Genomic DNA, 27,175 nt, shown 5'->3' with positions numbered 1-27,175 from the left:
TCTGGCCCGGCTGGACAAGACAGCCTCCGACTGTCGGGGCTCGCACGATGACACACATCCTCTTTGACAGCACATATTCTCCTTCGTTAATCTGCCCAGATGCCAGAAAGTCGGGGGCTGTGAGTTAGTCAGACTGAGGCCTAACGTTACGGCTCACACAACTATACTCCACCCCCCAACCCATGTATAAATCGAACCAGATGGTAGAAAGGTTGACTGACTTTGCGGGTGAGTCAAGGTAGTTGATGTAAACATATATATCACTGTCAATACCCCCGTTTTTCCTACCCGATTTCGCACCAGTGAGGGGAGGGAGGGGTGGTGTTGGGGGGGGGGGCAAGGTGACGGCCCTAGTTACAGTTAGTTGAATTGTCAAAACTCCTGCATTTGATCATCCATTTATCCATTAGATTAAACCATTTTTGGATTTCATCCAGAATGAAAACCTTCTCTGATCATGTAAATGAGTTAGTGTACCGTACATTTCCCATAATAGCCTATAGCCACGATAATATTACATAACTTAACGATAATATTACATAACTTAATACTACTGGCTGTATTCTTCTTGGAAAAGTATAAAAAGATACTCCTATGGAAAGGCTGCCTATATTATTTTACTTATATTGACTGTCGTGAAAGTTTAGTTAGAGAAATTTGAAGTTTCCAGCAAACTGGACATTTGGACTGAATGTTTCCTTTATCCTTGTGTTGGGCTTCTGTTTTGGCTGAAGTTTTTATTTGTGTTGTTTTAGTCATAAGCGCAGGTCCGTTGTGCTTCACGTTCCACAGATGTCTGTCTTGACTTCTGTGTGTGCTGACTGCGGCGAATACGGTGTGGGCTAACCCCTCCCTCCCCTCACTGGTGCGAAATCGGGTAGGAAACACGGAGAAGCGTCAATACGATAAAGCATAAATTCCTTGAGAATAGTACCACTCTCAGAATGCACGGCACAAAACTGATCCGGCTGACCTGTTTCTGCAGCTTGTCGTTCTCTTCCTGGTCGGCCCTGGCTCTCTCTTGTGCCTCCTTCTCCTCCTGAATGCACTGGGCCTCGTCTCTCAGTTTCTGCTGTTCGGCCATGAGGCGCGCCTCCTCCTCTCTGCGCTTCCTCTCCTCTGCCTCCCGCACCTTCGCTTCCTCCCGCAGGATCCTGCAGTGAGGTGAGGGGGTCTTTGTTACACACAGTATGTAGCATGAGTGCTAGTGTTGCATTCACTGCGACCAACCATATGCTAGCTTTTAGAAATAATGACACTTTCATGGTCATATAAATGAATGGATCAATAATCAGGATCATTATGTCAAATGATATAATCAAAAGATTATAATTCAGTGGGAAATTGGTTACTGCATTGGTCTGCACAAAGGTGTTTCTTTCCCATAGTTTATTAGTGGTTCTGGTCCCCCAGCGGTCCATGATGAGTTAAAGATCTGTATCTCTGAGAGTGTACAAGTGATACATTCATAGTTCATACAGTCTTAGAAAAGGTTGGTAATCACAGGTTTAAATGAGGGATAATTGAGAATATCACTTGACTTGGCGTGTGTTTGCTTGAACCTACGACCTGGTAGGGAGCAACACAACACAACAGACAGAACAACACAATACTCTGCTGACGTGGCTAAGCTTACTTGTTCCTGTTCTCCTGCTCCAAACGTTCCTGCTCCTCTCTCTCACGCTGCTCGCGGGCCTGCCTGCGCTTCTCAGCCAGGACGCGGCCTGCCTCCCCTGCGTCATTAGTGCCAGCTGATGGCCTACGCTTCTCAGCCAGGACGCGGCCTGCCTCCTCTGGGTCATTAGTGGCAGCTGATGGCCTACTGGCTGGAGCAGCAGCTGCTGGAGTAGTGGCAGCAGCAGTGGTCGCAGGTGTAGAGGGTGTAGTGGGAGTGGTGGTGGTGGTAGCCGCCGCAGGAGTATCATCGATAGCTGGGGCAGGATTGGCAGGAGAGGTAGCTGGGGCAGGAGGGGAAGGATTGGCAGGAGAGGTAGGAGGGGTAGGAGGGGCAGGAGGGGCAGTTGAGGCGGCCGACTCACCGCTCTGCACAGGGGGGGAGGGTGCCGCTACAACTGGCGGGCTTATGGAGGGTGGAGTGACTGGTGCAGCAGACACCACGATAGCAGGAACATTATCAGAGCCTGTATGCAGGAAAAGGAAGGACAGGACATGAGACAGATCTCCGTTTCTAAAGCCACATAATGAACCACAGGTTCGGGGATAATTGCAACATATTTTATTCCACCATAACGGGAGAACGTACGTATATCCACTTCACAAGGTGCGGAATAACTGCTAGATGAGACGTTTTTAATAATGCATCCTGAATTTCTCAGGATGCAATTATAATGAATTACCATACAAACTAAAAGAAAAACAGCTCTAGGTATTATCTAAAAACCAGTACCTCAGACTGTGTAAAAAAAGAATCAGCTGCTGCCTGGCACAGACACTCTGTGGTAATCACATGTGAATAAAATGTGGCAGGTGAATGTCGGCCAAAAACTATAAGTCACCTTGGTGCTTGGATACTGTGCCCCTGGCACTCAGACTTACCCTTTGTCTCCACAGGAGTGTCAGGCTGCTGGGGCCCGTCGTGCGTTTCCACGGCAACCGCGGTAACCGTCTGGGGCTGCACTCTGACAGGGGTCTGTGCCCGTTTGGGTCGGGTCTTGGTGCCAGTAGGAGTCTTCTTGCCCGCGGGGGTGTTGGAGGCTACTGCCGGCACGCAGGGGGACAATGGCCTGCTTTTTGGGGCTGCAGGTGACGGGGGCCTGTTTTTGCGCTTCGGGGTGCTAAGGCTGGAGAGGAGAGGAGACAGGTAAGGAAGAGAGAAAAGGGTCATCAAAGGTCATCAAACTAAAGCAAAAGGTAGGGGGCTTAACAGTGAGCGAGGGCCATAACTAGGTCAAGCCTAGTGAGTAACTAACACCGAGCCTCCACGTCGTCCAGTCTCATGATTTCCCGAAACAGGGGAGGTGAAATGTGAGATGAGGAAGGAGCCATCACTCTCCTCCTGGGCATTAGTCAGGGAAACCCCATTTCTGTCTAAAGAGTTCACCTACGAACACGCAGCCCTGTTTTTGGCAGACTGGGCCTTGGGCTGGAGACTCTAGTCTATAGCATCCAACTCTCTGTGGGTGTAGAGACAGTATATGATTTCACTTTAGGACCACCTGTCAGTGAGACTGGCCATTTAACCTTCAAGGTTTCTGCCAACCAGTCTCCGGTCCAGACGCAACCCACACACTCCCCTGGCCTCATCCCTGTCTCTGTCTCTCAGCCTGCTTCGCTCGTGTGCGTACGCTCATGTGACACACACACACACACACACACACACACACACACACACACACACACACACACACACACACACACACACACACACACACACACACACACACACACACACACACACACACACACACACACACACACACACACACACACACACACACACACACACACACACACGCGGCAGAAGATTTCATGACTGGACTGTTTTCTACATAAAGGTCAAGGACAGAAACCTCTCCTCTTATGCTGCTTATAGGCTACTGTGTGTAACACACACAATGTTGTACTATACGAAATATTGTTTAAAGATTACAAAAATAAAATGATAATAATTGTCACAATAATGATCAGCCCTCTGGGCTCATAATAAAACAGTTTATTCCTATATTGCAGTATTGATGCCAAACAGTACCTGGTGGTCATCGGCCGGGATCTGGGAGTGGTGGGTGTAGTGGTGGTGGTGGTGGGTGTGGTCAACGGTTTCTTCGTCGGCACCTTCTCTTTTGTGATGAGAGAATTCTTCTCCTTCTCATTCTCCCGCTCCTTGTCTTTCTTCTCTTTCTTCTTCTTATCAATCTAGTGACAAAACAAAAAACGAAATCACTTTACCATGTAAATAAATAAGTACACCTGCAAATACCTCAATAGAGTGTGTGTGTGTGTGTGTGTGTGTGTGTGTGTGTGTGTGTGTGTGTGTGTGCGAGTTATTTTGGTGGAAAAGGGGCCTGTGTGTGCATGCATGCACGGTGCGTCCTACCGGCGTTGAGATCCGCCTGCGTTGGTGCTGGGTGATGTCTGGCGTGCTGGCAGAGGAGACTCTCCAGCGCTCTGTGGTGTTCTGGTGAGGGTGGTGGTGGGAGCAGCCCGTCAGAGGGCTGGCGGAGGCTGAGCGGGAGCAGTGGTGAGAGTCTGAACAGCACATACAGGAGACATAGAGGACGCACGAGTGCGTGGCGCGGGCCCAATCACAACAAGGAGAGTGACCATAAGCCTCTTTGTAAAACCACCGCAAAGTAGTGCACTGTCCGGTATATGTATGATGAATTGTAAGCGTCACTTTCTAAATGCCTGCGTGATTTAAGTGGTGGAGCTTAATTCAACCACCTACAAAGTTGTGGTGGAAAGTGTGGATATAGCCGGGTGAAAACAAAATATAAATAGAGCTAGAAAGGGGGTCACACTCACGCGAGTCACTGCTGTTGAGGAGGGTGGCGGCACTGCGGCTACGGGCCAGGAAGGACAGGGTGGGAGTCATGAGGCGCTCGACAATCTTGCTCTCCCACGGGCTCAGACGCAGACTGCGGGCTGACACAAGAGGGCGCTGTCAGTACCAAGTCGCTGTCGCACACCACAGCTCGGTCTGTGTGTACAGTATGTGTGCATGTACACAATACACATACGTTTAAACACGCATTCTTGCAAACAAAACACACACTCATGGATACCCCCCACACACACACACAGTCGCACACAGTCCTGAGGACATCGACACAATTGTGTTGTTCCTGATCGACAAGAACTTCAACACTCATACCCCCAGACACTCTGTGAACACAGTCTGGCTCCACACTCTGACCAGTGTGTGGCCATGCACACTCAGACAAACACCCACTCACTCTTTGACAGTGTGTGGCCATGCACACTCAGACAAACACCCACTCACTCTTTGACAGACATCAAGACTCTCCATTCGATGAATGAATAGCACACAATAGTTCGTTCACATTGCGCATTCGACAACTGCAACACCACCACACAAGAACAAATCCAGGCCACGTTAATTCTTGTTACTTACCACTCAAAGCCATTTCACCAAAAGCCAAGCCACCTCGCGCCCCCAAATCGATCCCACTCATATTCAACGCAATGGCCCGTTTAATAGATCAGTTCAGGATTAGTGCAAATTTCTACTTTGACGTACAGCTGTGTCTCTCACCAAAAATAACTTGGCCTGTGACGCAGTTTGTACGGTGAAGTATAAATCATCTGTCAGTTGTTTGAGATGCTATGAGTAAGGGTGCCTTCATGCCAAGTGGGAACAGAAAAGTTTCTGATTTCCATGTAGGACAAATCAACATGATCGGCCCTCCAACTGATAAATCCTGGTCGGAAAATTGGGACTTTCTCAGAGTTCAGACTTTTCAGAGATAGTGCTGTGACCTGCTTATGCAATAAATACAGCAAGATAAGATAAGGTTGTGTTGTTAAAAGCTGGCAAACAAACACTAATTTATTTTGGGTGTGCATTTTGTTACGACCTCTTGAACACTCTGAGGTAGGCCACTTGGCATGAACACGCCATAAGGCTCGCTTCTATGCCCTCAACACATTTTGCTATCATATGGTGCATAATCTAACAGTCTTTACTGTTATTGTGAGTCATATGATGAGGACTAAACAACACATATGACGTTCCACCACAGCAAGATGTATCAGGTGCATTGCAATGAGGGGCGAAGTAAGACAAACAAACACACTCTCATGAACAGCAAGTGGAACAAGCAGTGTCAGAGAACAATGTTGCTTTTTTCAGTTGGAGGCCTTCACCGCATCCATTAAATACAACATTTAATTAGATAAAATCACACTACTGTAGATTGTAAAACACTAGGAAGTAGAGAGAGAGAGAGAGAGAGAGAACTAAATTATATGGTATGTAAGCCCAGACTCTGAAACTCCCACAAGGAATATAATTTAGAGGAGATATGGATCAATTAGCTGAAACAAGGACAGGCTGCATTGCAGCATTCTAGTGAGTCCAAGTCTCTTGGATTAAACTTGGCCAAAAAAAATACACAAGTTTACACTTTTTTCAAGTTTACAAGTTCTATTTGCAGCATTGACACTTTACAAGTCTGGACTATTGATGCCATTGTATCTCACTGGTTAGCTTCACTACAGGACTGCCCTCTCAAACGTTTGCTTGCCTTGTTTTCCTTCCCATGCCTCCATTCCATTGTCTCTTTCTGCTGCCCCAGAAAGGTTGGTTTTGCCAGTGGAATACAAAAGGATATATACGATTGCACAAAGAGGGAAGAAAACACATAGCCGGGGAGCCACAGTCCCAAAAGCTCAAGGAATAGAGATCAACCTGTGATGTCATGACATACTTTTGTGTTTTTTTTCTATTCACTTCACAGAATGAGAGGTCTGCTCTGCCGGAAACATCACGAAAAAAGTTATGGCCATTTTTGTATACCACACCGTAGGGCATAGACAACCAATATAAGGCAACATTTTCCAAATTTTATCATACTTTAAGTAGCATGTGACATGTCAAACTAGGGGGTTTTCATGATTCTGAATCCATTCCAAGCATTAGTTTTGCACGAAAAAAAAATCCTTGGCCTAAATTCGGCCATAGCCACTTGCCCAAATCTGCCCAAATGGGCTGACTTCATCACATTTGTGAATTTTCCCGTTTACAAAACAAACATTGAACTAAAGACAAACATTAAACATGTGTATAGGAGGGGCTAGCACCCCTCAAAGACACACATTAAAAGAATGTCATGACATCACAGGTCCTCTCAAATTGTGGGTGACTGCATGGCTCCCTGGCTAAAAGAGATGGACGCAGCATTTGTGACGATGACTGCGGTTCTAGAAAAAGTGACCCCTTTAAATATATGTTCTGCTGCTGCATCATTTTGAGATACAGGTTTGAGGTGAGTACAGGTAGATTGGTGTGTGTGGATTACTTATCTCTCAAACAAAATCTAGAACTCACATTTGCTGCAAGCTGTACAAAGATGCACAGTAAGCGATCATTTACAGGTCCATTTGGAACAATCTTACACTCTCAGAGTGAAATTAACACTGTCAATTTGACTGTGTGGCTCACTTAATCATGTCAATCAAACTGTCAGTAGTTTTTTTTTCTTCAGCAGGGGAAAGTGAGCAGAATTAGCTGAGTCATGGTTTCAGAGGAAGCAAGCTCCTCCCCACTCTAGCATTACTCTGCAGAAGACAAAAACAATATGCGTGATAGAAGCAACACACATACAGTATACATAGAATAATAGTGCAATCATAACAGCACCAAGAATAACTAAATCTGTTACAATCTCTGACAAAATAAGCGGAATGCAGGCGGACTCATGTTCTATAATGGCATGGGAGGGGGGGCAGGGTCACCTTTGCTGTGTGCTGGATGGATCTTTTTCCACACACAACATGTTTTATGACTGGGCTGATAACCCAACTACCCCCTGTTGCTAGGCAACAGTGAGGTATTTTCTCTTCACCTCCTCCGATGCGGCAAGTTGACGCTGCACTGAGAGTCACTGTGTGTGGACTGGAAGTCTGTCTCTAACAAAGCCCTGCTGCGGACTACCTCCCAGGCCAGAACCACGAGCTGATACCTTCATCGGATTCTAAAAATGCATTCTGGAAGGAGCTATCCTTCGGCTGACAACATTCTGTTACATCTTTTCCTTTGGTATCAGAGAGTATCTTGAGTGCTGATGACAAAGCACAAAATCTGAGAAGCCATTGTAGTAAAAAGTGAAACTGCTGATTACACTGTGGGTGATTCGGTCTATAATGAGGCATGATATGAGATGTGACAAATTTGAAATGATGACAACACTGCCTATGTACAGTATGTGTAGCAACTTAGGAGAATTATGGTGAAATGAGTGACACCGTTTTTATGTTCAAATATTTGAACAGTTAGATTTAGACCATCTAACCATGCAAAAGGTGGCATATCTTTTTATAACTTTTAACACTGTTCATTCAGCTAATGTAATTATAAGGCTTTGTAAATAATCAAAACTGTTAAACTCCACCCACACTATAATACCCACCACCACCAACACCAACACAGCATACCATCAACAGTAACATAAAAGGGACAACTTAACAGCATGGAAAAAGAAGATGTCGTGGCAAGATATGACCAGTTCCTTATAAGCCCATGGAAAATCATCACAAAAATATGGTTTATTGATGTCAAGACTGATCGAAAATGCATAGAAGACAACAACCACCGACGAAATCAAAAAATAAGCCACGATGCATAGGAGACCAGGGAGTGTGAGAGAGAGAGGGGAGGAGGAGGAGGGCAAGGTGTAAGATGACCAGTCACCAAGCACAGGCAGGCAGGCAGACCACCAGAAACAACAGTTAGAATAATTATAATAATAAAAACAAAACCAAAACACCAGTTTGGGGGGGTGAAAGGAGGGTGGGGGAGGGGAGTGGTAGGGGTGGGGAGAAGAGGCCTGGTGGACACTGACGCCGGTGCGGTCGTCCTTACTTCGGCTGGGGGAGTTCCAGAGCGTGGCAGAGGACTTGGACAGCCTGCTGTTAATGACAGGCTCCACCTGTCTTGGCAAGTTGACTGTGGAGGCCGAGCATCTGCCTGCACCGGAGAGAACGCAACAGAACACAACAACTGTTCACAAGACGGCCCGCAGGGGAGGGGAGGGCGGAGCCGCGAGTTGTCGGGGCGGAGTCGTGGATTTAGCGAAACAGCTGAGGGAAGGGCGAGCGGAGGGCGTGGTTGTGCCCCTGCATGGCTGAGATTAGTGGTCTTGCAACACTGTTGTGCAAACGACACACCTGGAGGAAAAAAGTAGGATCTCACGGCGCCCCCCCTACTGTCTAAGTCGTTCACTACAAATCTTTACAGGGGACCACGATGAGGAGAGGTTAGGAAAGGAGTTGTTGAGGTATTCAGTACAGTTCTACCTTATAGCTGTGAAACTATCCACGGCTACTTTCACTTCTGATGGTGACCATTTCTTGCCCAAATCGGCACATTCCTTCACTCACTCAAGTGTGCACACACGCACACGCACACGCACACACACACACACACACACACACACACACACACACACACACACACACACACACACACACACACACACACACACACACACACACACACACACACACACACACACGCTCATTCACACTTCCTAAAAGTCAGACCTCAGTGTCACAAGAGAGGCTCCTGTTACACAAGATTGTGTAATTGTGTGAATGGGTATAATAATCACAGGTTACAGAAGTAACAGTAACAGAGGGCCTACTGTATTTCACAGGTTCCTGGCAAACTCAAAACACCATTGCTGAAATAGTTACTGCTACTGGACAGCCAAGCTGTGTCTCTTCAGCCTTCTGCTTCTTTTAGGGAGACCAGAGACTATCAATTCTGTGTCACTATTACTTTTCCTGACTCATTGGTAGTGGTAAAAAGCCAAGTATTGACTAAGTCAACTCCCTAATGACGGCAAGCTGCACATAAGAAGAAGCTCAGTAATTTCCCTGAATTGCATGAGTTGTGGTAATGATCCAGACACTGATATGCAGCTGCGTGATACAGAGTTCTTGGCAGATCCACGAGTCTGACATCAACAGCACTAACCCTGGCTGCTTCTATATTTACGTCATTTTATGCATTCAACTAACATTCTCATCCAGGCTGACTTACAAAAGGTTCAACAACTCTTCTGCATGTCGCAGCGTAACACCTACACCGGGGGGAACTGAACCTGAAAACGGAGCTTTCCATTATAAGAGGCGGGGCACACGGACCGCTACGCAACCCATCCAACTTAAAGCTCTACAGTATGTTGTTCTTTGAGGTCGGCGTTCCAGCATGACTCACTTTCTCTGCGGGAGGTCTGGTTGAGTCCGCCAGCCCAGGACCATCTCTGTTGGCGGATCTCTGCCCACGTCTTCTTTGTTGACCTCTTGATGGCTGCATCGTATCTCTCCTGCAGGGGAAAAGACAGCACAGAGACTCAATGTAAAATCACCTCTCTGACTCAGACCTCAGACCAGATTCAGCACCAATACATGACACATCTACAGGGCCTTTCAAATATGATCTTAGTTGTGTAAGATTATTTAAGATTTCTATTGTAAAACAATGGATGTTTCCCAATCCAGTTACAATATTGTGTATAGGTACTTGCCCCCCCCCCAACACCGGCTGCATGATATTTATCATCATAGTAGCATGCATGGATTGATTGGCTAACCTTTTCACCTTTTATTTTAGCAGGACAGAGAAGTGATAGGACAGCAAGAGATGATGTCATCAAAGATGGTTTATATATGAAGAACTTCATTGGAGCCACTATAGGCGAAATGGTACACAAAGCCTACAAATGGTCTCCTAAATATAGTAGGCGTGGTTTGCTTCTCCCCGACCTCCCCACCCCACCCCCCCCCCTCCCCTCTCCCAGGCTGACAACGTCATGTGGATGAGCATTGAGAGCATTCTATGGCAAATGTCATGATTCCTATTTCCCAAATCAACAAAGAGTCTAAGACAGTTATGGAAAATTATATTATTAAACACACATTTTATTTCACTTTGAATATGTCCATTCATTTCACGTTATGTGAATATTATTAATATTCACATATTGTCATCTTAAATATGGGGCCAGAGCCCCCTATGTGTTGTCCGTCAAATTGCAGATGGACAGAGAGAGGCTTCCGGACTCATCTCAAATCACGCAAGAGTTTGTTGCTGGGATAAAGAAATGTCATTAACAAAGTAGATTTTCTCCTGATTTGTCTCGCTAAAAGAAGCCATTTTACTATGAATATCTTGTAAATATTGTGTGCGTTGTGATGATTGGGTCCAGTATTTCAGTTCAGTGACCATGGAGCTAAGGAATGGATCATAAGCTGTGTTCACGTTCACTCTCCCATTGGAAATGAATAGACTCCAACATTCTTCCCGTCTCCTAATAATGTTACCGCCCACCTCACGCAGATACGGGAAGTAAAGCAAAGTTGGCCCCTCTTGCTATTGGCCTCTTGGATGTCATGCAATTAGGGTCCTGAATTACCTGAGCCCAGGGAAGCCCGTGGTGGACCAAAAACGAGTGCTACGGTTTGAAGTGGCTATTTCTTTTTTTCCTTTTAATGTTTTTTTGTGGCTTTCGCCTTCATTTTATTTATTTTTTATGGAGGGACAAACAGTAGGCTGACAGGAAATGGGGAGAGAGATGGGGGGGAAGACATGCAGTAAAGGCCGTCGGGATCGGGAGTCGAACCCGCGGCACACTGCCAGACTGGATTACCAGCCAAGGTGCCTGGACCATTGCGCCATGGCCCAGGCCTGAAGTGGCTATTTTAACTATTCAAAAAAGTTTTTCAAAATAGCAAAAAAAAGGCAAAGAAGTTTAGGGATAAGGGGTTTAGCATGGACGAAACTAGAGCCCCAAGTGTTTGACTATACGCTATTGCTGTTTGCATTTCTGTCTAATAAAGTAATCAAACATCAAAGGTTAATCAGAAAGTTAGATTTCTTGCTAGAATATCATCTCTAGTGAATCAAAGTACCCTAAAAAATACTGGCTCCAGCACTAATACAATGCCACTTCGACTATGCCTGCCAAATGCCCATTCTCAAAACAAAACACCTCTAACGCCGTTCCATATAACCCCCACCTTGTTCTTCTCCAGTTTCTGCCTCTGTTTCTCCTCCAGCAAGGACCTGCGTTTCTCTAACTTCAGCCGCTGCTCCTCCAGCTTCCTCCTGCGCTCCTCCAGCTGGCTCTCCCTCAGGCGTCGGGCCCTGTCCTCCTTCTCCAGCCACTGGGCCTTCTTAGTCGCTACGGTGTCACCCAGACAGAGAGGGACATGAGTAAAACACACATACAGGAACAGAGAAGTAACAAAGTTACACACAGAGCCTTGTGCATGTTGCCTGCACCGTGTTAATTAAACTTTGAGGATGTTAAAGGTAGGGTAAGTGATTTTCTTTGGTTAAAATAAGTGTTAAATAGCACTATATTATGATAGTAATATAGTAGTATTGCTGTAGTGTTTGTTCAGTGACAGAGTCTCTATCATGTCTCTCCAGCTCTTTATTAAACTAAAGATGTATTTTCAGGTCAAGATACCACTTTTATCCAATCAGGATAAAGAACTCAGACAGAGGATACAGATTAAACGCTTGAAATTGGAAGTGATGTCACAAAGAAATGAGTAGACAAAATTGGAACTTGAACACTGATAAACTAAACTTTAGAGTCTAAAGGGTATATTGAATTCAACTTGGTTCCATGTGTAAACTCTCAGAGTTACAAATGAATAATTAACATGGCTAATGAGTATTACAATTCTTCAAATGTGACGCGGAACAATTCTCCAAAGGCTTTGATGCACTTACATTACTAAAGCTTTTTTTTCATACTTAATGGAACTACCGTAAATGCATGATTTTCGCTTGAAGATCTGCTATTTACTTCATGTGACGAAGTGTCAATTAGGCCAACACTGGGACCAGGGTGGGAATGGAAATAACAGACGGGAGACACGCTGTTTATTACCCAGTAATCCTCTCCCAGAGTTCTGAGAACAGTAAACACGACGTTTCACACTGAGCTTTACAGTGCCCTCCGGCCGATAACGTATAGCGCCACAGTCTGACTGCCACGGCTCGTTTCTAGCAACCGCGATTAAAAGGCAATCAATCGTCTTTCTTTAAATTCTCAGCATGCTGTTGAGCAGCTGTGTCTCTCTCTCCGCCAGGACGGGCTCAACCCCCCCCCCGAGGTAGATGCACCACATCTCTCACACAGTGGCATTTCCTGTTTTCCACTGCTTGCTTCACATATATACCACTTCCAGGACAACACATGTTCAGCAGGGTGGGTGGCAGTCTAGTTTGTTTTCTTCTTTTTTTTTTAGAGATGTTTGATTTTTGTTTTTGTCATTTTGATGAAGAGGAGGAGCATGATCCAGTGTATGGACCTTACCTTTCTTTGGGGTTTTGAGCTCTAATGAAGGGCAATGTGTGTCCCTATGTCTGTCTGTCTGTCTGTCTGTCTGACACACACACACACACACACACACACACACACACACACAGCCTGCACCGCTCAGTTCACATGGGTGTGTTTTTAAATTTTTGGTAATTTTGACATTTAATGTCAAAATTACAAAAGCAAAAATCAAACATTGTGAAAATAGCCGTGTGAGCTTGTGAGCCATTATAGGTATATGGGACTACAGTAAGTGATTAAAGCTGTGTGTAGAAGTTAGCGTGGATGCTGATCTCCTAGATGAGTTGTATAAGATGTTGTTGTGAGACATGAAATTTGAATTAAATCAAATCTGAATGGAATCTGAATTGAATCTGGGTGCTCTAGATTACTCACAACTATTGGATATGAATGGTTGGTAGGCAGCTGTTGCTGATACAGTATATTCTGCTGTAAATGAGTAATAGCCTGGTTAATAAGCCAGACCCAATATGTCAGTGGACCAAGCATTGTGTGGCTGTCACTGACTACACCCTTGTTTAATTTTATGAATTAATGAAGCAAGCAGCCGAGTCTGCGCTAATGGTCTGCACCCTCTGCAATCTGCAATCTGACAAAGATGTATAGTTTTACCTAGAAAGATTATTTCATGGTATCTTGGATAACAGAAATGCTCAAACTTGTTTTAGGGATCTGTGCTATTTTCAGAATACATAGATCCTGTGTAGAAAAACTTTCGCACATCTAGATTATTATTACGTTTAGAGGCAAGTGTGTGGGCAACAATATCAACAATAAAAGATAGGCCCACGCCGCACGCTCCAGTTTCACAGTCAAGAGTACAATTGTATGTAAAGCAACGTTTTGGTGGTGTAGTTAGTAGACCTTCCTCAGGCACGAATAGGAATACACAGATCAAAATTGGCCCCAAGAGATAGAGATAGATTTCAGATATGTAGAGTGAGTCTTAAACAATTGTGTGGCATGGTCTGCACTCTTCATTAATTATGTTAATGAAAGACGTAATTAAATATAATCTGTCTGAGAGGAAATGGTCTCAGTTCATGGTAATGACTACCCATTTTGCATGCCAATTGCCTATGGCACTGTAGGACATCTCAGCAGAATAAAGACTCTTGTTGGCTTCCACATGAACCCTAGCGTCTATAATTGGGGACAAAACCAGATCTGCAATTTCACAACATGTTGTGTTGCAACGCGTTGCTAGATTGTAGATATTATATAGCCTGGTCGGCAAAAATATTTGGTGTAGAGGGGGCCTAGTACAGACCCCTGGTGGACTCTGGTTAAGCAGTTAACAGTCCCCAGAGAAGAGGCAAATTAGATTGTGTCAAAGGTCATGTCTCACCTAGACACAGGATCCGACATGAATTTTGACCTGATGGTCAAGATTAAATGTATCCCCTGAGCAAGCACTAATAAAGCTCTAATAAAAGCCATATTAAAAATGTCAGGACTTGCACAGGACAGTGGACAGTTCAAATACGAGGTAGAAGAGGGATGTTACATACAGTAGAGCAGCTTTCATCTTCAAATGCAAATAAAAGTTAAAAGTGTATAAATAAATAAATAAATAACAAACCATGATGATAATAATAATAATAATCACGAGCCAGTACATGCACATTAAGATTGGTGACATTGATTAAATAAATGGTGAAGGAATTATGAACTTTTTAAATTTCAGGAATGCATGGCACTATACAAGTTTGTGTTAACTCAATTTAAGTAAAGCTTGTGAAGAGTGGGGGGCTTTTATGAAGGATGAAGATCAATAGAATTCATGAATGGAAGGAAGCAAACAATTAGACCTCACCGCAGACAAGATAGGAGGGGAAAAGATTCATGATCACGGGTAGGATATTTGAAATGGCATGACTTCTGCATTATGCTGTAGGTAGGTTTTAGTGGGACATCTTACCTTGCACTCGAGTTTGCTGTTCTGAAGCCATGCAAGGGGAAACAATATAAGGTGTCAACAAAGATCACACCAAGGGCAGAGCCCATGACACTAGGAACGAGAGACACTGTTGCCAGATTGAAGACAGTCAAAAGGAGTGCACACCAGTATTAAGGAGGTGCCGACCACAGTGAAAAGGTCACAAGTTTAAAAGGAAAAAGCAGTTACAGAAATGTGTAGCCATGAGGTAATGGGAATTGATTACACAAATACCAACTTTTCAACACATTGTGGTGAGATCAAACCCTGAAGTATTCCTACTTTACACATTTAATATAAGTGAAGATTAACAGACTAAAAAGCTGACCTACATGCTCACAATGCAATGTGTTGTGAGCTTGTAGATCGGCGTACAAATAATATACAATAGAGCTTAAAGTCATATAACTTTGTGAATACAATTATGTTGACTAATCTGTATGATAGAGAATGTTAATATAACATACAGTTGTTGTATTTGGTCACCCTGCTCTTCTATTGAGAAATGTAATGATACTGCCTGAAGATGAAAATTCGATATCTCCCCTGAGCAAGCAGGTGTTCTCTACTGAAACCCCAGTAGAAAAGTGGTTCTAAGTGGTTAAAGAAATTCCCATTGCATCGTGGCTACGAGTTTGTGCGGTTGCTCTTTTCTTTTAAACTAAAGGTTGAAGGCAGTGAAATAGTATAGAAGTCTGCACATTCTGTACCAGGTTAGTGACTACAAATTCATGCATTGCAAAGAAAACAACACATTATCGCCATCTGTGTCTACCGGTCAGAATGTGAACGCGGCACAAAGTGACAACACTGAGTCAGGTCTCTGTGGGCTTACCAATATATCTGGCCCTCTCCTCCCTTCTCTCTTTGGCAAGCTTCTGTCGTTGCTCTGAGCTCACCGCATCTGTAGGGAGAAAATAAATAAAAGATGCTTTTAATTAAATCTCTTATCTTAAACAAACATTGCTGTGAATTTTTTACAGAGTGGCCTGAGGCCGTGCTGTTTAGTTAGTACGTACAGGGTTTATCTGTATGCCTGGCTGTTACAGTATGTCACCAAAGACATAGAACAATTACAGCTATACTGTATTTACGATGTTCAGAAATAGAAAATTTACAGTGCAACTCGTTACCACAGAGCACACACTCGCACGAGTGTGGTACACCATACTTGTGTACCACAGAGCAGACTGTAATGTTGTGAATACTGCTTTTGGCACTACATTGTCTGAAGCCAACAATTCATTCACAGACTGCTACCAAGTAACATGCCATCGATAGCTTTAGTTTAGACACGGGCGTCACATCATTATCAGATGCCGTCTTGTTTTTTTAAGCGAAATATCAGATTAATTGCATATCAGAAACACTGATGACACAGTTGATATTGAGGGCATCTAATGAGTAGGAAGAAATTCTATATAAATGTGCCATCTCCTATAACTTTGATACATCGCGTTCATAGTTCATATGAACAGGGATGATTTTTCATGTCATGATCCAGCTGTGCAAATGAGGTCTCTCTCTCTAAGTGTGGTCGTGGGGCAAAACAATTGGCTGCGACGGAGCTATGCAGAAAACGGGGTCCGCCCCACCGGCATGCCTGCCTGCCTGCAGAGCATGCTTCCTTTTGTGGTTCTCCATGCTATGTAGTAGTATGTGTGTCATGAATTCTCAACCAATCACACCCTGCAGCCTTGGAGCCCGATCTCCATGGCAACCCGTCTTTTCCCCTTCCCCACATTCAAATAGTTCCCCGTGCCCCGGCTACGCTTTAGTCTGGTCGATCTGAAGATACTGACAATAACCCTTCTGGGTCCGGAGGTCTTTTATTATTGTTGACCCACCCCTCTCCTTCTGCACCTCCTTATACCACCATCAGTCTTCCTCTGCACTATACACCCTGTCTTCTTTGCATACATATACCGTAGAGTGAGAGTATGGCACTCAGCCATCACCATCTGTGGAACTGAGCCCTTTTAGGACTTGACCTTCATTTAAACAGCTATGTGTATCCTACATGTGAAGATGAAGCATGATTTCTTTATCTGCTTTAACCACTTAAACCCTATAAAAGATTACTTCATTAACTGGGGTCCCCCAGGGGTCTGTACTTGGCCCAGTCCTTTTTTCCCTCAACACCAAATCTCATCATCACGTTGGAACATGAACCCGAGCTTGTAGATTGGCTATTATTGACAAATGTTCGCCTAGTTTTGTCCCAATGTTTGCCTAATAAGTAATACTACATGCCTAGAACAGAGATGACATTATGAGGTGTGTCTCATGTTCAGTGCAATAACAGAACCTCTGGGGTTTCCAATGTTTTCTCACACCATGTACACCATGTGTAGACTAGTCGAGGCTAGAGCTATATCATAATCAAACAAAGTGTATAGCTAGCAGTGCACCTTTTTTGGGCTGCGGGCTGGTGCCAGGGGTGGTTGGCCTGGCATCTGTCTTGGGGGAGGGGTCTGTCTTGGTAGAGAGGTCTGTTTTGGGGCTGGAGTCTGTGTTGGGAGAGAGGTCTGCGACAGCCGAGTCATTGGGAGTCAGAGGCTCCTTCGCTGGCACCTTGTCCTCATTCTGGATGGTATGGGATTCAATAGGCAAGGGCAGAGCTGGAAGACAGAGAAGAAAAGAAAAAGATTAATATTTTATCCACGATCACGTGGAATTACATCTGGCGTACAATACGCATTATGTGTGATAACTGCCGAGCAATACTTAAAGAGTACATCTCTTGATTGTGACCTTGTTCCTTTCATCTTAATCATCTCTTTGTGGCAGCCTGCTGCTCTTTTGTTTGATAAATCCATCTATTCTTGGATTTTGACATTGACCTTGTATGTGCCGGTTCGATCAAAACCTTTTTTTCTTCTTCTTTTTTTTGAGCAGCCTACTGAACATTCCCACCAGGTTTTGTGAACATCTTTTTCAAGTTACCTTGTTCAAGTTACAAACACACACAAAGAGACAGACAGCACAGATTTTAATACCCTGCCACAGTCACACACAGCTGTGGGCAGACTAATATTTGACTAATGTTTTGGTCCCATTTCTCTCCATCTCTATCCATGTTGATATATTTTCTTTTCAAAACAATCAGCAAGGTGATGCTTGAAAACAATGGCTACCGTTACCTTTTTTATCTCCCTCGCCCTTGCTTTTCTTGTCCCTCTTTAACCCAGGCAGCCTGTGTAAATGTACAATTTATAAAAAAAAAAAAAAAAAACTACTACAAAGTACTGTAGAGACAAATCCATGGAGCAGTGCCCTGTAGACCAGGTGAATCAGTGCTGAGGTGTGAAGCTGGGCTTAATGGTACACATCAGTAATGGCTGCACCCAGGGCACCCCTCTGTGGATTTGTATATGGAAAAGTATTAAGTTGTTTAAACGGAACGCCTTCACTAGCATCATTAGCCTAGTCTCGCGTATCCAGACAACTATTCCACGATCTCCGAATGCTATATATGATGGAAAATTGGAAATTGCGAGAGACAACAGTCTGGCAACGCAAGACTATCATTAGCCCAACACTCACAGCCTGTTATCCACCATTACATTAACAACTCATCGCATTCACACTGTTCTGTTAAGCTGCTAGATAGAATGAAAGCTGCCAGATGCTGTACAGTGTACACCTTACACTGAGTGCATGTGTTTGATCCGATGTATTACACAAGCCAGTCTTTTCCTAAAATCGGTTTACACCTCAGACACCCAGAATGACTACACAGCTACACATTTAACAGATATTCATGCACCACATGGTCACGACATGTTTTTTTATTTGCGAAAAAGCATGTGTATACCCCGTATATTAAAGGCTCACCTGCTACCTAAACACAGCTGTGCCAAAGCCGTTTGAACCGACTGATGAGGTTTTAAAGTGAAACAAAACCATAACTGTGAAAAGCTACATTACCTTTTGGCCTAGGCTAAGGATTATTCTAGATCTAGATTCTAGAGGGAAGGTTGTGGAATTACAAATCAATAGGGATAATCTTGTAATCCGCCTATTATATTAGCGGTGTAAGCACTAATCTTAGCCAATATCCCCACCCAACACAACAGCGGTGCCCAGGTGGGTCACCCGCTGGCCACGTGGTCCAGGCGCATGCCACATAATAAGGCTTTGGCTAAGAAGAACAAAAATACCATAATTTAATAATATATACCCCTTTTTAACAGGCATGTATAAAAAATAAACTGTGGTGACATTACAATTTGGATTCCATACTTTTTTGTGGCTGGGTCTGGGCCAGCCATGTAAAATAATATCAGCAGCCAAATCAATGGCCACAAACATTCAGTAGCACATCACATGCAGAGGATCTGTTGATTTCTATCTCCCGAGATAATCATCATAAGTCCGATGCCCCTCAGTCATTGAGGAAGGGGGGGGGGGGGGGGTGAGTTTACATAGAGCCAAAAAACAAAAACAAAAACACATCCTGTTTTCATTCCTGCTTTGACTTTGTTTTCACACTTGGTGACCCTCATCACTGCGTTTGGCTGTTCAGCTGCTGCTTCTCTGAGAGTCCTTCTCCTGTTCTCTGTCACACACACTAGAGACACAGAGCTATGAAGCCACATGACACGGGAAGGGACAGGGTGTGAGAGGTGACACAGGAGGAGGCAGGAGGAGAAAGGGCAAACAAATTGCACAGCACACTTCCACAATGACCTTTGGAAGGCAGTGCTAAACATTAAAATCCCTATTGTTAATTGAACTGAGTGTACAATGGAGTTATAAAAGTGAAAATGAGCACAGATGGTTTTACTGTGTAGAAAGTTCTACCGGGAAAAGGAAGGCTGGAGGACGATGAGAGAGTGAAAGCAGAGCACTACATCCATTACGACAGAGAAACAAATAATAAAATGAGTAGGGGAGACAAAGGACAGAGACAAATGGGCAGGGGGGGGGGGGGGGGGGAGTAGCATTAATAAAACAATACTGAGTAGAGATGCTGAGGTAGTTCATCAGATTAGGGGTTCAAAGCCTTGGCTAATGGTGGGCAGATGGGGCGTGACATGCTCCATGGGCCCGTGCAAACACTCACTGATCACAGGTTACCACTGGGCCTCTCACCAACTGCCCCCTTCTAGTATTTTGCCATACAAGCAGCCAACAAGACCACGTTCAACTTGGCATCCCTACTTTGTCATTATAGCTGAAAAATAACTGTCCCAGAGTAGACAAAATTCTACTTTTGGTGGAGAGGAAAAAAGGAGGGGACCAAGTATAGACCCCTGGCTCAGAGGGACCCCAGTCAAATAACTGTAGTAGGGCTGGTTAAGTAGGGTGGTTAAAGCCGAAGCGTGCATAGTAGAATACTATTATCGTCAGGATAACGTGATGTGAATTATAGGCCCCATCTGTTACGATGACGCATAAACTACACCCGAACAACAAGATGTGTGGTTGCCTCCGAAGGAGAAAATACATTATTGTAGACCAATATTGTAGCAAAGGGGGTGACAAGGAAGTGCAGGACTGGCTGCTCGATGTGCTAAACTAAAGTTTACTACTGACAGAATCTGAACAAGAGAGGTTCTGGAAATTGAATTCCAGGACCATGCGTTGAGAAGATGAAAGGAATGGAAGAAAGAAAGTTGGGTCAACTCAGAACCATCCAAAATGGAAGGAAATGTGGTGGCTCTCGGAGGCTGAAGTCACTCTCGCAGCCAGGCTGGGCTTATGCTGTAGGTTTTTAGCCAACTGGTTATTATCATAATGCGTATGTGGACTGGAGAACAGGCGTGGCTGTGTGCTTCCTCGACTCTCTACTGATATGAGAACACAATAAGGAGTAGGTAGAATTACAAAACACTGGTACAAAAGGATCCAAAATATATCTATGATATATCCACATATATATCCATATACCAACAAGTGCAAGGGCTACATACTTATTCACAATACAGAAGTAAAATCAGTTCTCTGTACCGAGTGATCTAACCGTAACTGTAAAAAAAGCAAGAATCTGATTTGAAAAAGACATTGATTGATTGAATTTTGTATTCACAGTTAGTAAAATGGGCAGTTGGGCACAGTTCAAACGAAGGTACAGGTCAATACAAAAACTTCTACGAGGAATCGGATGAAACCAGAAGGTTCTCCATTTGCAATTCATCAGAAGTGCAAAGTTACAGTACAAAGTACAAAGTTACAGTCAGACAGGAAAAAGATTACCTGATTATTAAGCACCACGCAAAATACATTACTGTGACATTAGTGCTGCAATTTTAAATGAAAGAACCTGTAAGTTTAATAAAAGAAATGATCACAGACTAATTACATAAGTAACATTTGTCTGTTGCAGAAAATGTGCCATCAAAACATTGCTATATCATTGTCCTCAATCATTTTATCCCTAGCTTGTCATCATCATCATAGTTGTCGTTGTCATCATCAATATCATAAATCATTCAAGCTCCTGAAAGCAAACAAACAAATTCCAGATGAGCCGTAAGCAATTTTAACAAAGCACTGTTTTGTAAACAAAGCTGATAGTTGCCATTAGTCACAAGACATAAACTGTATATTATGGCTTTATAAATGAAAAGGTAACAGTGGCTCCAGGCTCCGCCTCCACCAGCGCTAATTGCTAAAGAAGGCCAGCCGTCCACTCATACAGAGGGTACAGTGATTGAGTTAGACAAGGTTTCCAGTTTTTAAAAAACCTCTGTCTGTGTCCTGTGAGATTAGTTAACTGAAATGAGTGACTCTGCAATGTCAACACCCATGCAATAAATCGAGCAGTGTGCGTGCACAATTTGCACATATTCTCAGCTCACTCAACAAGTGCAGTGTAGTGCTCGTCAGCTGTTCACATGACGGGTTCTAATTAACGCAGAAACACAGACTCGCCATGGTCCCGTCCATCTGTGTGCCTAGGCCCCGCCTCCTCCACTCGCCTTCCCTCTGCAGCCATCTCAGGTTTCTCTGCCACTGTGACAGTTTCAAGAGTTATAAATAGGGATGTGCACCCTACAGAGAATGTCAGCCATAAAAGGGACTGACTTCTGCTGAGGCACCTTGGGAAATCACAGCGACTGTATACCTTATTTATCTATGCAGGACAAGAGCACAAACGCCAGTGCATGTTATAGGAGTCCCAGTCCAAGTGATGGAGATTTACTACATCTGTACAGAAGCTCATGTGGCATGAAACAGGTCAAAGCGTATGGTGCAAGCCATGGTGCACTAGTCATTTTGCGTGCGTGCGTGCGAAGGCGAGAATGCCTGCATCTGTACTGTATGTGTGTGCAATGCATGTGTGTATGCTGATGAGTGGGAGAGTGTCATCTGCACATGCTGGATCTGGGTCAGGCCAACCTCAGAAATCCCTGGTATGCACATTTCCCCCCGTGTGTGTGTGCGTGTGTGTGTGTGTGTGTGTGTGTGTGTGTGTGTGTGTGTGTGTGTGTGTGTGTGTGTGTGTGTGTGTGTAAGACCATAGCCTGAGCTAACGTGTTAGGTTTCTGGTCTAGAGGGGCGGGTCGCGGCTCAGATTTGCGCACGCCCTGATTGGATCTCATCGATCTGTCCGTCACCCCCGGCCCCTCCTCTCCCCCTAGTGCAGCGCTACGTCACATCATTTGGAGCGACGCCCACCCGGGAGGGTTGACTGCACTTTTAGACCAGAGCGGCCAATGCGTTCCTCCAGGCTTTCAATTTTTGCACCAAACAAAAATGAAAGCCTGGTACCGAGGCTAAAATGACCACAACGCTGCCAATAGATTGAAAGGAAAAATGTCAAGTCAAAAGGGACATTTTCTCCATTCTGTGATTCACAGTCACATTTGGCAGGATGTGGGCATGACACATACTGCACGGAGCACATGTGCGCAAGACGAATATCTCATCCACCACTTCCTGATGGGGGGGGGGGGGGGGGGGGGGAGAGGCTGACCAATAACCGTGCTCCTGGGAATCTGGGATAGGCTAAGGAAGAGGTTCTCTGCCCCTATGGCGTAACAGCAACATAAAACAACGTGCTCGCTACTTCTCATGAGAGATGTACTAACGGGAATCTTCTGTGGGATGAACATGATCGTATTATCAGAAAACACTCAGATGATTGCATTGACTAGGAAGGACAATGTATTGTATTGTTTTGTCTTGTTTTGTATTGTATTGTCTCTGACCTGTGAAGCACTTTGGTACAATGAAAAATGTGAAATATAGTAATCGATGATAATAATGAATTGCATTTTTATAGCGCTTTCCCAAGTGATCAAAGCGCTTTACAATGGTTCATTCATTCATACATTGGGAAGCGAACAGTTGATGCCAGCGTCCTCACTTCCCACATTCACACACCAATGGTGGCAAGCTCACGGCAACTCATTGGAGGCAATGTAGGGTTCAGTGTCTTGCCCAAGAACACTTCGACATGTGGACAGGAGGAGCCGGGATTCGAACCGCCGACCCAGGGATCATGGAGAAGGATACTATATCAAATGTAGGTTTTAAGACCTTTATAATAACAACATTTAATGGAAAAAAGACAATTAAACTCCACCAAAAGTAAACTACTATAAAAACTGGTCAACAAATTGCCAAATAATGTAAAACAAAAAGTGGCAAGATTAAAATAGCTGCTCTACAAAAGCTCACCATGCCTCGCAACGCAATATTTATCTGTGGAACAGAGTCAAACTAATTTGAATACCTCAACTTCTACAATAAATTCCAGGTGCTTGTCAGGGTGGGGGGGGGGGGTCACCAGTTCAAATAGGCCTATGATTATTTGGGAAGGGGTCACGGCCTGGAAACGTTGAGAACTACTGGTATACAGTACACACACAGTACATTCACTCACAGCTCCATATAAAAGTAAATAAACAACAATAAAACCGAGAAAACCTGGGTCAATAGCTCCAAATAACACCAAATCCTTTCTGCTCTGTACTCATCCAAGTGCCTGAACAACCTAACAGCCCAACATCATGCGACTCGAAGCTGTGTGACATTTTAGGGCCCAGGAAACTTTGCACGACCCTTTGAACCTTTAAAGGATTACGAGGAACAGCTGTATTTAGAAAGACTAAGTGAATAGCAGCAACAAACAGCGCACACAACTACAAATCATTGTCAGACAGACTGAAGTGCTGGTTACCAATTCCAATACCTAGCACGTTGTAGGTACAGTTCCTCATTATAAAGCAGTGGTGACAATTGCAGGCCATTCACAATCACAAGCTATGTGTGCTATGAACAAGGGCTGAGCAATATACAGTATCATTGATATATCAATATTGTGATGCAAGACTAGATATAGTCCCATGTAAGTCTGCCTCCGAGCAGACTTGAGAAAGAGCGGCCCTCTGCAAAATTCACAGACAAAAAAAGATCACTGAATCAGACTACTAACATGGGATGTTGGGAAAATTCCTTTACACCCAACAAATGGGTGTAAACAGCTTAGTGAATCAGGCCCGTAGCCTTTTATATTAGAACGATTGCATGAATTCAAATGTGTGAGTTAAAGATGGACAGCTATATATGCCATATAGCTTCCATATATGCTGGTCGTGGAATCTTAAAAAGGTGAAACAGAACGTGACTCCTTTGAGAACAGGGATGATATCCATATGCTTCGGATAAACTGGGTTACCCAGTCACATAGAAAATAGAGCACAGCATGAATCATACATAGGTCATGAATCATTTAGCTCATTTTACTCCTTTGCATGTATTGTATTTCATTCGTTCTCATGGAGGGGTCCGGGACCCACAGGGCATCCTTGGGGGTGGGGTGGGGGGCTGGGTTCCGGTGGGTCCCCCAGCTAAAGGAATGATTTGATCTTTGGGTCTGTATTAACGCCTACAGGGACTACACCAGAGGGAGCTCCACTGATCTCATTCCCCTCAGATTCGGCACAAACATGGGCATGAATTCATAAACAAACATCCGGACCGCGGATGAAATTTAGCATCTTTGCTAATTCCGGTGTATTGCATTTATTTGTAATGTTCATGAATATGCCTTGTCCCATCAAAATAAACAATAAAGGTAATAAGCACCAACTCCCAACTTGGACCTAGACAAGTCTTCTAGCTTGAGAAAAGAAATTACTGTTTCTAAAAATATAATTGTACTGCTCCTAGTATTGATGATCTCTTGTATAGTATTGTATGTCTTTATGTGTGTGTGTGTGTGTGTGTGTGTGTGTGTGTGTGTGTGTGTGTGTGTGTGTGTGTGTGTGTGTGTGTGTGTGTGTGTGTGTGTGTGTGTGTGTGTGTGTGTGCACGTGCGTGTGTGTGTGTGTGCACGTGCGTGTGTGTGTCTTTTTTCTCAATGAATTGAATACACCGGACCACCAGTCCACCACAATTGAAACAAAAGGGCTTTTTGTGTCATTATCCATTTAGCATTATTGTATAACTGTACCTTTGTACTTTTGGCACACTTTTTGGAATAAAGTATTCAATCAATCAATGAAATGGGGGTCTGTGGCCTATCAAACTGGGGGACCTTTAGAAACACTGGTGTATAACACTAGAATGTTGAAAAAGTCAAAGAGATGCTTTCAAACAATGACAAAACAGGAAAGACACTTAAAAGAGAATTCCATGCTAGAAGGCTTTCTGAGAAAGGCTTTTACAACATAAAGCTGCCATGTAGACAGGGAGAAAATAGCCTAGGCGTGGTGGTGTGTTGTGACTGCTCTGTAGTCATGGTGACTCTGTTTCACATCCTCAACAATGAGCTCATCATTAGCTCATCTCCCTGAGATGCAGTGACATAGCTTGGCACGTGACTGAGATACGTAGGTGGGTTCCGACTTCACACAATAAGGAATAGAGGGAATAAAAAGAACAGCCAGGATGAGAACAAAGCTAAACTCTCTCTCCATCTCAAACTGGCAACTAAACCCAGTTTGTGAGATTATAGGGCACAATGTCCATTAGCCATGAGCTCAACCCAAATAGCATGCTTCAAGGAGGGTAGCGACTGGAGAGAGAGAGAGAGAGAGAGAGAGAGAGAGAGAGACATGCTTTTTGTTCTTGCTTAATGTAAGTCGCTCTGGATTAAGAGCGTCTGCTAAATGCCTAAATTGTAAATTGTAAATTGTAGACAGAGAGAGACAGAGAGACAGAGAGGGGGGTGAATAAAAGAGGGGGAACACAGAGACAGAGATGATCAGATATGCGCAGTAGGCCAAAAGGAACATCTGGGGGGGGGGGTGTCCTGTTGGACAATCCATTACTCACACAGCCACGGTGCACAACCCAGCTTTATAAGGCTTGGACATACTGTACAGACGCTTGTTTTAATGTGCGTTTGTACATGCAGCTACTGAGCTCTAACTTCAGCAGAGTGTGGAAGTCTGTGCAAAAACCTTTTTTGTGCGATTTGGTTTGTTTTTTGCACAGTATGCTCCAGATATTACAAACAATGATAATCTGCCGTGTCAAAACCAGCTTTAGCTTTAGTTGTCTGAGATAAGCACATTTGTGCATTGAATAAGAACTAAGAAGTGGTAGCATATCATATTCTTTTTGTTCATTCAAAGACATGACCTGTGTGCAGCAGCCATAGCACAAGATGAAACAAACATCAGCTGCTGCACCGCAGCCTTGTTTTGGAACCCTTAAGTAGGGCATAACTGTAGGTTACAGTCTGTGCTGACTAATGTTGACCTGGCAGCATGGTGACGTGCAACAGAGTATGCTTAATGTCAACGAGGGTCTGATTTCATTGTGCACCAGGGTTGTCCTTCAGTGTGGCCACTGCTGTTGAACAAGCTGATCACAAGCATAATGTGGCTAAAGAACTATTGACTATTCACTGAAATAATCAGAAAATTGAATGTATTTGTTCCATAATCAAACCTTTGTTTGGGCTGTGGTGGATACGTGGATATGTTATCACCCTGGAACATGCCTGTGGGTTTGGCAAGGCAGTCGAACACGGGAGCAGATCAGCCTCCATGTTATGAATAGCCGCAGAGCCGGTGTTGTATCAAGATGTGCCTGGTTAGGTTTAGGCATTATTTTAGAGGTGATTAGGTACTGTATAATGGTTCAAATGGTTAAATTTAGGCATTCGATTAGAGATGGCTTAGGTATAAGGGTTTATCATAATAATTTCAAAATTATTTAGTGTAGGTATTTTTCTACAGATGAGATGGTGAAGTTTAGGCAAAGAAACAGA

General features: G+C 44.0%; 1 protein-coding gene across 5 annotated transcripts in view; it reads right to left on the bottom strand.

Annotated features, from left to right (window-relative positions):
- Nucleotides 1-27,175, bottom strand: part of LOC310858356 (uncharacterized protein) — a 43,286-nt gene that overhangs the window by 3,817 nt on the left and 12,294 nt on the right. For 2 of the 5 annotated variants that reach the window (XM_083764462.1, XM_083764461.1), the window contains exons 2-12: nucleotides 17,412-17,621; nucleotides 15,836-15,904; nucleotides 11,722-11,885; nucleotides 9,920-10,028; nucleotides 8,561-8,665; nucleotides 4,483-4,602; nucleotides 4,055-4,206; nucleotides 3,710-3,873; nucleotides 2,557-2,801; nucleotides 1,637-2,141; nucleotides 974-1,154 (exon numbers count right to left, since the gene is read on the bottom strand). In XM_083764462.1, the coding sequence (XP_083620588.1) occupies nucleotides 974-1,154; nucleotides 1,637-2,141; nucleotides 2,557-2,801; nucleotides 3,710-3,873; nucleotides 4,055-4,206; nucleotides 4,483-4,602; nucleotides 8,561-8,665; nucleotides 9,920-10,028; nucleotides 11,722-11,885; nucleotides 15,836-15,904; nucleotides 17,412-17,621 (2,024 nt within the window). The remainder of the gene's footprint in view (nucleotides 1-973; nucleotides 1,155-1,636; nucleotides 2,142-2,556; nucleotides 2,802-3,709; nucleotides 3,874-4,054; nucleotides 4,207-4,482; nucleotides 4,603-8,560; nucleotides 8,666-9,919; nucleotides 10,029-11,721; nucleotides 11,886-15,835; nucleotides 15,905-17,411; nucleotides 17,622-27,175) is intronic. The other 3 variants (XM_083764463.1, XM_083764464.1, XM_083764465.1) reach the window with 3 other exon arrangements.

The sequence above is a fragment of the Protomyctophum parallelum genome, assembly GCF_964188405.1.
Source record: "Protomyctophum parallelum genome assembly, chromosome: 1".
NCBI classification, from domain to species: Eukaryota; Metazoa; Chordata; class Actinopteri; order Myctophiformes; family Myctophidae; genus Protomyctophum; species Protomyctophum parallelum.
The sequence above is the reverse complement of the archived record's forward strand: the minus strand, read 5'-3'. Positions and strand labels throughout refer to the sequence as shown.